At 41.1% G+C, this 15,413-nt stretch overlaps 1 protein-coding gene across 3 annotated transcripts in view; it reads left to right on the top strand.

Moving 5' to 3' along the window:
- The first annotated feature begins 1,286 nt into the window (after nucleotides 1-1,286).
- Nucleotides 1,287-15,413, top strand: part of LOC106560827 (ran-binding protein 10) — a 33,527-nt gene continuing 19,400 nt past the window's right edge. Inside the window, exon 1 of one of the 3 annotated variants that reach the window (XM_045688196.1) lies at nucleotides 1,287-1,717. In XM_045688196.1, the coding sequence (XP_045544152.1) occupies nucleotides 1,519-1,717 (199 nt within the window). In that variant the 5' untranslated portion in view covers nucleotides 1,287-1,518. The remainder of the gene's footprint in view (nucleotides 1,718-15,413) is intronic. The other 2 variants (XM_014124168.2, XM_014124169.2) reach the window with 2 other exon arrangements.

The raw sequence follows: 15,413 nt of genomic DNA, 5'->3' as shown, positions 1-15,413 counted from the left end.
CTTTTCGCTGCTCTGGCACCCCAATGGTGGAACAAGCTCCCTCACGACGCCAGGACAGCGGAGTCAATCACCACCTTCCGGAGACACCTGAAACCCCACCTCTTTAAGGAATACCTAGGATAGGATAAAGTAATCCTTCTAACCCCCCCCCCTTTAAAAGATTTAGATGCACTATTGTAAAGTGGTTGTTCCACTGGATATCATAAGGTGAATGCACCATTTTGTAAGTCGCTCTGGATAAGAGCGTCTGCTAAATGACTTAAATGTAATGTAAATGTAATAAAATCACGTTAGCTAACTGCTAACATTAGCTATCTTACTCTGTTTGATGCTAGCCTCTATTGATGAGCCAGGACCTCCAATTGACACTTGCTGATATGTTTAACGTTAGATGAAGCAAACAGGAGCGCTAGTTAGCGAATACATTACTGTAAAAACACGTCATGCCTCTTCCATTCAGTTAGTTAGCTAGTTGCTTCAGGCACCCGGATGCATTGTTACGTTAACAACAATGTTGCCATGGAAATTAAGGACCCAGGAAGGACCCCAAATAGTAGCCCATCCCGCTCCAGATGCTTTGTGTCCCAGGAGAACCTTGCCAAAAAGAATGTGTAAAACAATATTTGGCTCAGGATTTAATAATGTAATGAATCGTCAATGTCTGGAACAGTTTTGAAAATGTTTTTTTCTGCTCCCTTGATGAGTTTGCAAACACTAATCTAGCTCAAATACATCTATCAAGCATACCAATTTCAGAGTCAGCCTAGGGAAAGGCAATGTTCTCGAGTTGAAATGGATGCAGCTGGCAGTTTGTCTGGCTCAATTAGGAATTAGAATACTAGTTGTAGTGGTCCGTTAGTTTCTTTTTCAAACGACAGAGCAGCGGAAGAATTAAGTTTGAGTCGTCAGACAAACTGGCACACATCATCCACTAACATTGCATTTAAAAAATCTGGATTAGTTTGAGAAACATGTGAGACACAAAATGTTAATGAATGCATGCCAGAATGTAAATAAAATGAGGAAATGCATTGCACAAATGTCTGTTTATCTGCTATAATAAGACTTGCGAGATCAATATGTCCTGGGGTGTAATCATTATTCCAAACAATTGCAACAGAGTTTCTATTGGACAAATTCAGGTAGGTCCCTCCCCGTTCAAGAAATGCTTTGCAACATAATCGACGTAATAAATACGCCCCTGGTCCTGACCATCAACAAAATACGACCGCATACAACCACTCGAAAACTACATTTCCTAGCTTCCTTTTCACGGACTCAAACTGAAAAAAATGACCAAAGAGTGCTTCGGAGCGGGGCTTCTGTAGTCGATTCCGAAAATCTTTCTAGCGAATAGCCCTGTATTCAACTACAGTACCCACACGTCACTGTCAGTCATACTCGAGAGCGTTGGTTAGCCAGGGATATCACACCACTGTCTATCTCACTCTCTCCCTGTATCAACGCATTGACATAGCTAGTAGAAGACAATAAAAAATAAAACATTTCAAGCCGAAGATGGCAGAGCTTGGAGCGGGGAGCCTGCTGTTGGGGGATCCTGCTTTTAATTACCAAGAGGCCGAGCTAAATGAGCGATTGAAGCGGCTCTACCCGGCCGTAAATGAGGATGAGACCCCCTTACCCCGATCATGGAGCCCCAAGGATAAATACAGCTACATCGGGCTCTCACAGAACAATCTGCGAGTACATTACAAAGGTAAAGTTATACAGAAGTGACAACTGGTATAACATTTAGTACCTAGATGTCTCGAATATGTTATTTACGATAGACTCTCCGGAGGTTCAGCGTCGTGTCTCTGTATGCAATCTCCCTGATCTAGTTTAAGCTGCCTCTCGGTCCCTCTTTGCTTTGTTTCACAATAGCAGAGCGGAATGCCCATTGCCCAAATGGTTGACTGAACTCGCTAACCATGACAAGCATATCCGTTTCTTTGACTAACGTTCAACTCAAACGGTCTCTTTGTTTACAGTTAATGTTTTCTTTACAAATTGGCTAGTTACCGCTTATATTTGACCATAATCGAAATATTAACCTAACTATAAATTGTGACAGCTAACTACTATGCCACAATTTATAGCGAGGTACCTAGCAATGACAAGCGACGCACAGCTAGTTCGCTAGCGTAACTAACTGACTAGTTAGCTAGCGCGCTAGCAAACTTAGCTAGTTCGCTAACGACGTTATCCAAGCCAATGCTAATTGCACGCCATCTCTGTTAGCCAATGCAGTAACTAGCTAAATAATAGCACGCAAACATTAGCTAACTAGTACTATCGAAATGCACCATTGTGTGTATATATATATATATATATATATATATATATATATATATATATATTTAGTAGCTAGCAATATAAAATGTAGCTACTAACGTTAATGTTAGCTAGCTAAAACTGAACTCGAACGTTAGCTAACTTAGCTATGTAGCTAGCTATCGCCTCTTCCTCTGGTTCTAGCTAGCTAAAAGCAAATCTTCATACAGTTGATATGACCCATGACTAGACGTTAGAATGTGTTTGTATTTTGTGATCAAATAAGTAGAAAAGGGAAATATTGCATTGTGTTCTGTTGGCTTGCCAGTTCATGAAATCGTTCTCTGTGTCTGGACTATTATTCTAAATCATTATACATTCTGGATCCAACTACTGAGCACAGCTAAGGATTCCATAGAGTTCTTCAGGCACTGAAAATAACATCATCCTCTACCATTTCAACCCAGCCAGCAGCTACACTTCCAGTTGCGACAAGGGAGGAGGCCTCAACACATTTGTTGTATATAAACATCAGCACATAGATCAGATGGTATTTATGCAGGTAGTTTAGCGATATATATATTTTTTTACCACAAACAACTTGTTGGGGTGCAGACAGTAGCCCGGGTGTATAAATACAATTGGTTCAGATAGTTATTTAAGTATTCTGCATAAAATCAAAAGTAGGACTTGACAGCTATCCATCTAGAAATCATCATGCTGTAATGTGTGTTGTGTAATCATAGAAAGAGTAACATGCTACATGTTTAGTCAACTGTCAAGTCTAATCGCACAACAGTGCTATGATTGAGTTATTATAGGACCATAGTCAGTGCTTAACACAAGATCAGGAAAACAAAAATAACACCTCATAATAGACAGACCAAGGCCCTGGTCAGTGTAAGGTCTTGGTATTAACATACACTTGAATCTACAGAAATAATAGGCTAGCTATAGAATTCTCTTAACATTAGGTGGCTGCGTTTGTAGTGCTGAATTCAGGCCTAGGTACACTGCTTTGGTCAATTGTTGTCTGGAGTTGAAGGTTGACAAGGATTTCATGATAATTTGTGACTGATAATTGCATAATCCCATTAGTTGATGGTGGCTCAAAAGCTGTGTGTTTGTTATTTAGCCTGTGTTACATGGTTGGTCGTGTAGTGGGATTGTGGGACTACAGTACAGTCAGATGGGGGACATTTTGAGGATGTCTTTTTTTGTGATCATATTTTTTAAATTTAGTAATAATAATTGTCAGCAAGCATGAATACAGTATTAGGTCTAGTCTGTCATCTAAAGTTATAGGCTTGTTATTCCCCCTAAAATCACAGAAGCCACTGTGTTGTGTCAAGCCACTGAGTTGTCAGTTCCTGTTACTTTTCTTCACCCTGGTGATTTTTATGCTATTTTGACCAGTGTGCCAGTTTTCCTTTTGGCCTTGGTACTGTTGATTATACATGGTGGAGCTGGAGGTGTGCGATATCTCAGGATTGCCTATATCTCAAGCCTAGAGATATTAAAGAGTTCCATGTCTGCAAGGCCTGCACAGTATAAGTTCCACTGATTCATGTAAGGCCCTGAGCTGTCTTATATCAGGTGGCGCCGCTCCTACGTGACCCTCGTCCCTCAACCTCAGTACAGGCAGAATCTGACATAAGACAATGCAGTGGAGACTGCTAAGGCTTGCATAGTCCTGTTAGGCTACGTTTAGACAGGCTGCCCAATTCTGATCTTTGTTCCACTAATTGGTATTTTGACCAATCACATCAGATCTTTTCACATCAGAGCTTTTTCAGAGCTGATCTGATTAGTCAAAAGACAAATTAGCGGAAAAATGCCTAAATGCAGACATTTGCCATCTGGCCCATAAGGCCATATGATTAGGCCTGAGTAATAATGTGTATCTTCAGCCTAGACTATTGACATTTAAAATTCTTGTTTTTCAAACCTGCATGTATTTTTAAGGCCTTGTTCCTCTCTGACATTTTAGTTGTGTAGGCCCTATATCCCTGACCTTAATTGTTAATGAAAGGAGGGCCATCTTTAGCTAAAATGTTGTTTCTTAATTTCTATTGATGAGCTTACGTCCTGTGCTCATTGTTTTTAGTTTTTCTTTTCAGAAAAGGGCATCAGCTTACCTGCTGAATTAAAGAGCACATAGCCTAAGCTACAGTATTGTCTGATTCATCAGTGTGTTTTATGAAGTGGTGGTATAGGATTTGTGTACCATAGTCAACCATTGTAAATTATTGGTCTTTGTACTTGCTTTTTTTGTGTGATTTAGCCTGTATAGATTTCTGCCAATTTTCTATTTTATACCTAAAGGTTGTATAGTGTTATTGTGTAATTAAATAGCCTATAGGACACATGACTGACTTTAAGCATGCCCTGCGATTCCTTTAAACTGATTTGTAATGTTTGCCCATAGAGACGGTTTTCTGTCGTCTGAAGAACCAATCATGCATGTTCAGTCAGAGGTGACATCACCAGATTGTGTTGGTTTCCCCCAGTCTCTGTGTGAAGCTGTGATGCAGCGTTTGCTAACGTTTCTCCCTTACGCTTTTCCTCTCATTTTCTTTTGTTTTTTTTCTGTTTCCTTCTGTTTTTTGTCTATTTATTTCTTGTCTTCTGTCGTGGGTAGTACTGCGCTACATTCTTGTTTTGACCACTGACTTGACCATGAGGGAGATCCTTTGACTCTGGATTGGGGACTTAGAAAGAGAGAATCCATGAGCAGTTTCTAAAAAAAAAAATCGAACCAGTAAAAACACGGTGAAGTAAGAACGCCCCACAATATGGTAAACAATTTGCTCTATAACCAGACATGTTGTTTACACAGCAAAAAATGGTGCACGTTAATAGCCATATTTGAGTATGCCTACATTATGCTCTAATAACACATTGTTAACCAACTACTTAGGCTTATGTGGATGTTAAACAACATTTGGCCTCTAAAAAATTGTGTGTGATTGACGGAGACAGCGAGAGAGTCTCACTCCCAGGACTGTGTGGCTCTGCTGAGTGCTGTATGTTGAGGTGGTGGTGTTAGTTGGAGGTATTTATAGACACAAGTGTGTTCCTGTGTTGTATTTATTATGGCTGTTTGTATGGTCATAGAGGGGCCTGCTGGGCTTTGGTTACAGAAAGGAGAGGGCTGAAAATAGAACTGATTAATGTTGCTGATGAAATCAAAGGTGATAATAAATACACTGATTCTCTATTAGTCATAATGACTGTGGCAAAGCATGACTGGTTGATTAGTGGATTTGTACATATGATCATGAAGATGGCTGTGCTTTACTGACAGGGACACAGTACAGAGGAGAGGTACAGTACCACTTACATACAGTGTATTCATACTCCTTCCCTTTTCCCACATTTTGTTGCGTTAACAGCCTTATTCTAAAATTGATTAAATATCAATTGTTACTCATCAATCTACACACAATACCCCATAATGACAAAGCAAAAACATGTTTATAGAAATGTTTGCAAAAAAAGAGAACTGAAATATCACTATTACATAAGTAATTCAGACCCTTTACTCAGTACTTTGTTGAAGGACCTTTCGCAGTGATTACAGCCTCGAATCTACTTGGGCACACCTGTATTTGGGGAATATCTCCCATCCCCTCAAGCTCTGTCAAGATGGAAAGGTAGCATCGCTGCACAGCTATTTTCAGGTCTCTCCAGAGATGTTCGATCGGGTTCATGTCCGGGCTCTGGCTGGGCCACTCAAGGACATTCAGAGACTTTTCCCGAAGCCACTCCTGCGTTGTCCTGGCCGTGTGCTTAGGGTCGTTGTCCTGTTGGAAGGTGAACCTTCACCCCAGTTTGAGGTCCTGGGGGCTCTGGAGCAGGTTTTCATCAAGGATCTCTCTATACTTTAATCTATTGATCTTTTCCTTGATCCTGACTGTCCCTGCCGCTGAAAAATATCCTCACAGCATGATGCTTCCTCCACCATGCTTCACCGTAGGGATGGTGCCAGGTTTGATCCAGACGTGATGCTTGGAATGCTGGCCAAAGACTTCATTCTTGGTTTCATCAGACCAGAGAATCTTGTTTCTAATGGTCTGAGAGTCTTCAGGTGCCTTTTGGCAAACTCCAAGTGGGCTGTCATATGCCTTTTACTGAGGATTGACTTCCGTCTGGCCATTCTACCATAAAGGCCTGATTGGTGGAGTGCTGCAGAGATGGTTGTCCTTCTGGAAGGTTCCCTCATCTCCACAGAGGAACTCTGGAGCTCTGTCAGAGTGCCCATCGGGTTCATGGTCACCTCCCTGACCAAGGCTCTTCTCCCCCGATTGCTCAGTTTTGCCCGGAAGGCCAGCTCTAGGAAGACTCTTGGTGGTTCCAAACTTCTTCCATTTAAAAATGATGGCCACAGTGTTCTTCGGGATCTTCAATGCTCCTCGTTGAGAATGTCTGATGCTTGATGCTTATGGTTTCATGAAATAAGACAAATGATAACCAGAAGAAAAAACACAAACCTGGCCCAACCATTCTCCTGCTCCTGCTGGCTTTTGCAGATTCTGCCATTACTCTCGTGAAGTTGCAGTAATAGGCTACACGAGGAGTCTGCAACATTTCTCATGTGGGATGCATATTTATCTTACCATTTATTTTCTATTTTTGTGGGGTATTTTTTTTACCCCTTTTTCTCCCCAATTTTGTGATATCCAAATGGTAGGTGGTTTTGTCCCATCGTCGCAACTCCCGTACAGACTCGGGAGAGGCGAAGGTTGAGAGCCATGCGTCCTCCGAAACACGCCCCCGCCAAGCTGCACTGCTTCTTGACACATTGCTCACTTAACCCGAAAGCCAGCCGCACCAATGTGTTGGAGGAAACACGGTACAGCTGGTGACCGAAGTCAGTGTGCATACGCCCGCCAAAAGGAGTCACTAGAGCGTGATGGGACAAGGACATCCCAGTCGGCCAAACCCTCCCCTAACCCAGACAACGCTGGGCCAATTGTGTGCCGTCTCCATGCGACACAGCCCGTGATCGAACCTGGATCTGTAGCGACGCCTCTAGCACTGGAATGATGTGCTTTAGGGCCTTCCAATTGGCGCAGCGGTCTATCTTACCATTTCTACCAATCTTCGTGCCAATTGTGGTTTTCATATGCACATTTCTGTGAAACAGTTTCATTTAATTTATAATAACGTCTTCATATCTCAATCATCGTCATGTGGGTAATCAAAATTCTATCTAAATTAAAATGATACAAACCTAAATTAACTTTTTGCCATCGCCAACTATGTAAAAAATAGGTTACATAAAGCCAACAAATAAAAACATTGCACCCTGTAGGTAGAAAATATCCTGATAAAATGAAATATCGTATAAATCACATTGGCTACACATGGCCTGTCTGGAACAAACTGGAAACGTATCAACTGTGACTGACCGCCTTGATTCGGTCTTATGTAGCAACATTTGAAATTGTGTTTTTTACATTGGATAAATGCAGAGACGCAGAGCTACAAAATGGTATATTGTACACTGCATGTGAGGAACAATGGGAAAGTAATTCTGCTTTGAAAGTTGATAAACTTGTAACCCCACTTTTGAGAAAAAAGCCCCTGAATGTTTTGGTACACCTACTGGAGAGCTCTAATTTGTCTACACCCATTCAGCATTGTTCACACACTCTTACGCCAGCCCAACCTATCTCTTTAAGAATTCACATGTGAGGTCATGTGCTAAACAGGGAGTGGTGTAGTAAAGATTAAGACTAATTGATAAAAGTAAGGAAACATTCCAGGTAAACAGTGTCCAGATAAAAATATTTTATAAATATTAGATGACACTCTTGTCTAATTTGGTACTGCAAAATGGTTACGGGCATAATAGAAATATCAAAAATAGATGGTGTAAATATAATGAAAAAAATAGGTGTCAATGCCAGTGGAGAAAGAACCAAATAATATACAGTATGTACAAAAACAATATCAATAATGATACCAGTGATAGATGAGGTAGTTACAATTTGAAGTCGGAAGTTTACATACACCTTAGACATATACATTTGAACTCAGTTTTTCACAATTCCTGACATTTAATCAGAGTAAAAATTCCCTGTCTTAGGTCAGTTAGGATCACCACTTTATTGTAAGAATGTGAAATGTCAGAATAATAGTAGAGTGATTTATTTCAGCTTTTATTTCTTCCACCACATTCCCAGTGGGTCAGAAGTTTACATACTAATTGAGTGTATTTGGTAGCATTGCCTTTTAAATTGTTTAACTTGGGTCAAATGTTTCGGGTAGCCTTCCACAAGCTTCCTACAATAAGTTGGGTGAATTTTGTCCCATTCCTCCTGACAGAGCTGGTGTAACTGAGTCAGGTTTGTAGGCCTCCTTGCTCGCACATGTTTTTTCAGTTCTGCCCACAAATTTTCTATAGGATTGAGGTCAGGGCTTTGTGATGGCCACTCCAATACCTTGACTTTGTTGCCCTTGGGCCATTTTGCCAAAACTTTGGAAGTATGCTTGGGATCATTGTCCATTTGGAAGACTCATTTGCGACCAAGCTTTAACTTCCTGACTGATGTCTTGAAATGTTGCTTCAATATATCCACATAATTTTCTTTCCTCGTGATGCCATCTATTTTGTGATGTGCACCAGGCCCTCCTGCAGCAAAGCACCCCCAGAACATGATGCTGCCACCACCGTGCTTCATGGTTGGGATAGTGTTCTTCGGCTTGCAAGCCTCCCCCTTTTTCCTCCAAACATAACGATGGCCGTTATGGCCAAACAGTTCTATTTTTGTTTCATCAGACCAGAGGACATTTCTCCAAAAAGTACAATCTTTGTCCCCATGTGCAGATGCAAACCGTAGTCTGGCTTTTTTATGGCGGTTTTGGAGCAGTGGCTTCTTCCTTGCTGAGCGGCCATTCAGGTTATGTCGATATAGGACTCGTTTTACTGTGGGTACTTTTGTACCTGATTCCTCCAGCGTCTTCACAAGGTCCTTTGCTGTTCTTCTGGGATTGATTTGCACTTTTCGCACCAAAGTGCGTTCATCTCTAGGAGACCAAACGTGTCTCCTTCCTGAGCGGTATGACGGCTGCGTGGTCCCATGGTGTTTATACTTGCGTACTATTGTTTGTACAGATGAACGTGGTACCTTCAGGTGTTTGGAAATTGCTCCCAAGGATGAACCAGACTTGTGGAGGTCTACAATTTTTTTTCTGAGGTCTTGGCTGATTTCTTTTGATTTTCCCATGATGTCAAGCAAAGAGGCACTGAGTTTGAAGGTAGGCCTTGAAATACATCCACAGGTACACCTGCAATTGACTCAAATGACGTCATTTGAGTCAATCAGAAGCTTCTAAAGCCAAGCTGTTTACAGGCACAGTCAACTTAGTGCATGTAAACTTCTGACCCACTGGAATTGTGATACAGTGAATTATAAATGAAAAAATCTGTCTGTTAACAATTGTTGGAAAAATTACTTGTGTCATGCACAAAGTAGATGTCCTAACCGACTTGCCAAAACTATAGTTTGTTAACAAGACATTTGTGGAGTGGTTGAAAATGAGTTTTAATGAATCCAACCTAAGTGTATGTAAACTTCCGACTTCAACTGTATATGCATACAATCAGTGGTAAAGTTGCTGAGCAGTGGGATAAATAAATAGTAGCAGCAATGTTTGGTGTGTTAGGAGAGAGGCATGTGAATAGAGGCACTGCAGATAGTGCTGATGACTGGGAACTCGCCCCCGAACCATGCCTGGAAATATTTATTCGGAGAGCCTGTTTCTGTCCTGCCCTTTGTTGCAGGGCATTTGATGTCTATTGCCTCTTCGTCGCAAAATTCCCTGATCTTCTCAAAAAGATAGTTTGTATAGCTGTGTCCAGTCCAGGTGGTGCCTGTACAGGCAGACCATCTATGGGAGGAAGGATGTCAGCGTTCCGTAGCAGCTGAAACCTGGTCCCGACTGAGTCCGTACACTCCTTGGCGACAACAACACCAGGCATCAAATCTGGAAAACAGGAAATAACAAAAAATGGACATTACAACCTTGCATAACATCAATTCTCCTCCCAAGTTTAGATAAGAAGAATCACCTCATACCATGCAATGAAAATGATATTCACATGATCTGCTGGTACTGCTTGATCTGTGACAGTGGCCTGAAGTACAGGTGTTGTTACCAGCCATAGCTTTCCACCAGCACCATACCATACACAGTCCAACCAGCTGTTAGATGTTAACCCCGTCACAGTGCTGTCCTTCACGACACCAGCAGTGTTCACTCTGGTCTTTCTGAAGCGCTGCTTGATGAGGCCGAAGCACCAGTTGGGGGTTAACTTGGTGTGGTCTGTGATTTACATTTACATTTACATTTTAGTCATTTAGCAGACGCTCTTATCCAGAGCGACTTACAGTAGTGAATGCATACATTTCATACATTTTTTTGTTTTGTTGCTGTGATCAGGATGTGAAGGTCCAGACTGGGGTGGAACTTGTGCCTGGCACGCACAAACCTGTTCTTGTTTTGGCCACAGCAGTTATCACAATTCAGGTCCACACGTGTTTCCCCAACTTTCCCCAATGACTGTGCTGCTGCCTTTGCTGGATGACATGCCTTCAATCAAGTAGTTGACTTGTGGTATTCCTTCATAGCAGACACCAAACAAGCCACACTTGCGAGGAGTTTAAAAGTAGATGGGACCTGGCTGCATAGGGTCAGAAGGATGGTCCACCTGCAAACAACAAAATAACATTCATATAAATTTAAATTAATTGTCTCACCCCTGTCAGTCTGTCTTTACACAGCTCAGTCACAGGCATTTGCCTGCTTCCTGTATGTGTGTGTATCTATCCATCTATGTCCTTAATCAGTATAAAGGAGGACATATTGCTTACTTGTTGAGCAAAATCAAAGCTGTAATGCATCCTGATGTCTTTGCTTTCTGGTTCAGTAGGGGCCCAGAGACAACTGCAGGTTCTTGACAGGTTGTCTTGCAGTCAGCAACCATCCTCTGGTTGACAGACCGCTAACTCTGAACAAGTGCTTGCTTGGGCCAGCTCTATTTTTGATGGGAGGCATTAGACCATTCTCCTTGTGTGACTGATGGAGGAGAGTCAGGTGTGTTCTACTGATGCTGAATGACAAATTCCAGATACAATTCTTTTTAACATTATTATACAATAGATAGCCGTAATCACCATCAGACACACCTGGTTAATGTGATGGGTCATGTAATCATCTGGCAAAGTGGAAGATTGTCATAGCTAGCTAAAGTTCACTAGCTAACATTGAACCTATTTGCTTAATATTAGGCTATAACTAGCAATGCAAATGGTTTTCTGAGATAATATTACTCCACAGATCATACATGTAATGTTGGCTAGCGAGCCAGCCATCTAACGTCAACTAGCTAACCGTACACTAGAATTTGGGATCTTTTGTTTGGCTGGCTAGCTAGCTAGGCAATGAACCATAATCCCAATCCATAGAGCACTAGCAATACAAACCGATTATCATAGCTGGCTAAAGTTAACCAAATAGGTTCAATGTTAGCTAGCTAGCTAACATTAGGCTATAACTAGCAATGCAAATGGCTTTCTGAGATATTACATGTAATGTTAGCTAGCAAGCCAGCCACCTAACGTCAGCTAGCTAGCTAACAGTAAGCTTTAACTTGCAATGAAAACAACTTTTGGACAATTAGCAACTTATAATATCTAAAACTGTAGCTAGACTCTTACCTGTATACATGGATCAACACTTCACGGCAGACTGCAACCCCTTTCATTAAATAAGACTTCCTGTGTCGGTTTTGTTTGTACAGCTTGCTTGGCCTGTTGTGTCAAGTCACTCTGGCTCACATCGTCTGATTCAGAGAGAGCCAGTATGGTACGATCATCCTCCTGAAAGTAGTCCATCACAACTTTTTCCCACTGACGTTTGTCAATAGCATTGTTGTTGAGAGCAGTAGCAACACATTTGCAGTTATCCATGGCTAACGTTATATCTTTAGAAAAAACTTCAGTAATAAAGGATTATCTAGTCATTACGAGCAGGTCATTTTATAGACAGATGATGCTACACCGCAGACCAGTCTGAACTCCTCTCTCGGCATGTACAGCCCAGTCATTATCTCAGTCAATCATGGCTAGCGGGAAGGTTCCTGTCTTTTTCTGTGGCTAAGGGAAAGGGAAACCTTTTGAACTGATATTCTATAAGAGGAACAAGAGCTCAAACAGTAGAATGTTTGAGGTGTCGGTACTCAGCTCCTGTGTGCTCCTGCTTAAGTCGAGCACTGCTTCTTATCCCTTGCGCAGATAGCCTACAGCTGTGTCTGGCCCCAGTTCACTGGCGTGGGAAACTGAGGGCACAGAATATTTTTTACAAAGTCGTAAGTTCGCTTGCAAGCTTTGGGCAGGACCCAAGTTAATAGTTGTGTGACTTGTTTCAGGAAACTAGGTATATGTCGCAAGTCACGACTTCACAGGAGAAACGTTTCAACTTTCATTTTTTAATTAATGCGTTTTGCAAAAATGCCTTCTTGAACATTTGAACTTTCATGTGCCTTAACGAACTTGAATGCCATCTGTAAATACGAATAAAGTTTTTCAATTACGAGCCTAGTTGACGCCTCACAAGTCCTCAACTGGCAGCTTCATTAAATAGTACCCGCAAAACACCAGTCTCAACGTCAATAGTGAAGAGGCGACTCTGGGATGCTGGCCTTCTAGGCAGCATTGTAAAGAAAAAGCCATATCTCAGACTGGGCAATAAAAATAAAATATTAAGATTGGCAAAAGAACACAGACACTGGACAGAGGAACTCTGCCTAGAAGGCCAGCATCCCGGAGTCGCCTCTTCACTGTTGATGTTGAGACTGGTGTTTTGCGGGTACTATTTAATGAAGCTGCAAGTTGAGGACTTGTGAGGCGTCTGTTTCTCAAACTAGACACTAATGTACTTGTCCTCTTGCTCAGTTGTGCACCGGGGCCTCCCACTCCTCTTACTATTCTGGTTAGACCCAGTTTGCACTGTTCTATGAAGGGAGTCGTTCACAGCGTTGTACAAGATCTTCAGTTTCTTTGCTATTTCTCGCATGGAATAGCCTTCATTTCTCAGAACTAGACTGACGAGTTTCAGAAGGAAGTACTTTTGTTTCTGGCCATTTTGAGCCTGTAATCGAACCCACAAATGCTGATGCTCCAGATACTCAACTTGTCTAAAGAAGGCCAGTTTTATTGCTTCTTTAATCAGAACAGCAGTTTTCAGCTGTGCTAACATAATTGCAAAAGGGTTTTCTAATGATCAATTAGCCTTTTAAAATGATAAACTTGGATTAGCTAACAAAACGTGCCATTGGAACACAGGAGTGGTTGCTGATAATGGGCCTCTGTACGCCTATGTAGATATTCCATAAAAAAATATGCCGTTTCCAGCTACAATAGTAATTTACAACATTAACAATGTCTACGCTGTATTTCTGATCAATTTGATGTTATTTTAATGGACAAAAATTAGCTTTTCTTTCCAAAACAAGGACATTTCTTAGTGCCCCCAAACGTTTGAACGGTAGTGTGTGTATATATGTTACTGCTCGACTAAAACGATCTTGGTCGACCAACAGCCTAATGACCAAACAGTCGACTAATTGTGGTCAGGTATATATAGGGGACCCTGTAATCTTTAGCTACATTTAATGGTTTCTTTTAGCTACTTCATGTAACTAACATTATTCATGCGTCACGTATTCCTCTTTGATTTAGAAGATACTCTATGCACACGCTCTAGACTATCCACACCCTCACACATACTACACTGACACGCCAACACAAACATACACATACATGCATATTGACGCCACACACACACTTTCACACTTCACATACGCTTCTGCTACTCTGTTTTATTACACACTGAACACAAATATGAACGCAACATGTAATGTGTTGGTTTCATGAGCTGAAATAAAAAATCTCCCTACGCTAAGCTTAATTCTCTCAAATGTTGTGCACAAATTTGTTTACATCCCTGTTAGTGAGAATTTCTCCTTTGCCAAGATAATCCATCCACCTGACAGGTGTGGCATATCAAGAAGTTGATTAAACAGCATGATCATTACACAGGTGCACCTTGTGCTGGGGACAATTAAAGGCCACTCTAAAATGTGCAGTTATGTCACACAACACAATGCCACAGATGTCTCAAGTTTTGAGGGACATGCATTTTTGTTCAGGATATATCCAGATTGCCTCACTTTTATTCCTACCAACATTCTACATACTATCTCAATTACCTCAACTACCTTGTAACCCTGCACATTGACTCTGTACTGGTACTCCTTGTATATTGCATCATTATTGTTTTTATTGTGTTCCTTTTTTATTTAACAAATATTTGTAGTCCTTTTTATCTCTGCACTGTTGGGAATGGGCTCATAAATAAGCATTTCACTGTAAAGACACTTGTTGTAGTCGGCGCATGTGACCAATAAAATTTGATTTGATACACAAAGTGTAAGCGCTCTGGGATACTCCTGGGAGCTGTCACAATTATGAGCTCGATGGAGTGGCGAGACAGTGACGGCCTCACTACACTGACCATGAGATTACTCTACAGGGTAAATTAACTCCATGCTGCTGATTTTAGATAAGACAAATTCCACAATAACGGACTCCGATTTTTCACTTAATGTACGTATACCAAAGAAAAAACATTGATTTCAAGGTTTAACAAACCATACAACGCTATGCACAAGGACTTCTTTTAACAATTTACACAACATTTTACTAGAAGAACTCTGCAGATTCAAAGTTTTGTAACAGAATTTCGGTAAAATCTCCCTCTTTTTTTGTGTGTGTACATTTTTCAAATATCTGCTCCAAATGTAAAGATTGAACAATGTCTGCAGAAAGAATGGGGTGTCAGGTATGACATGGCACATTGACTTTGAAAAAATCTCTTTAGGTTATTGAAGTACAGTAAGTGAAGTGGATTTACACCCGGTAACGGAATTGCAGTAACAGAATTTCATCATGGGTTCCCGATCTGTACGACAAAGAAATGCATAATTATGGATATAAATGTAATTCTCTTCATGGTGATGTATCCTAAAAAGGTACACAAAGTTATAAATATGCAATATCCTCCTTTGC

The sequence above is a fragment of the Salmo salar genome, chromosome ssa10 (assembly GCF_905237065.1).
Source record: "Salmo salar chromosome ssa10, Ssal_v3.1, whole genome shotgun sequence".
NCBI lineage: Eukaryota > Metazoa > Chordata > Actinopteri > Salmoniformes > Salmonidae > Salmo > Salmo salar.
The sequence above is the reverse complement of the archived record's forward strand: the minus strand, read 5'-3'. Positions and strand labels throughout refer to the sequence as shown.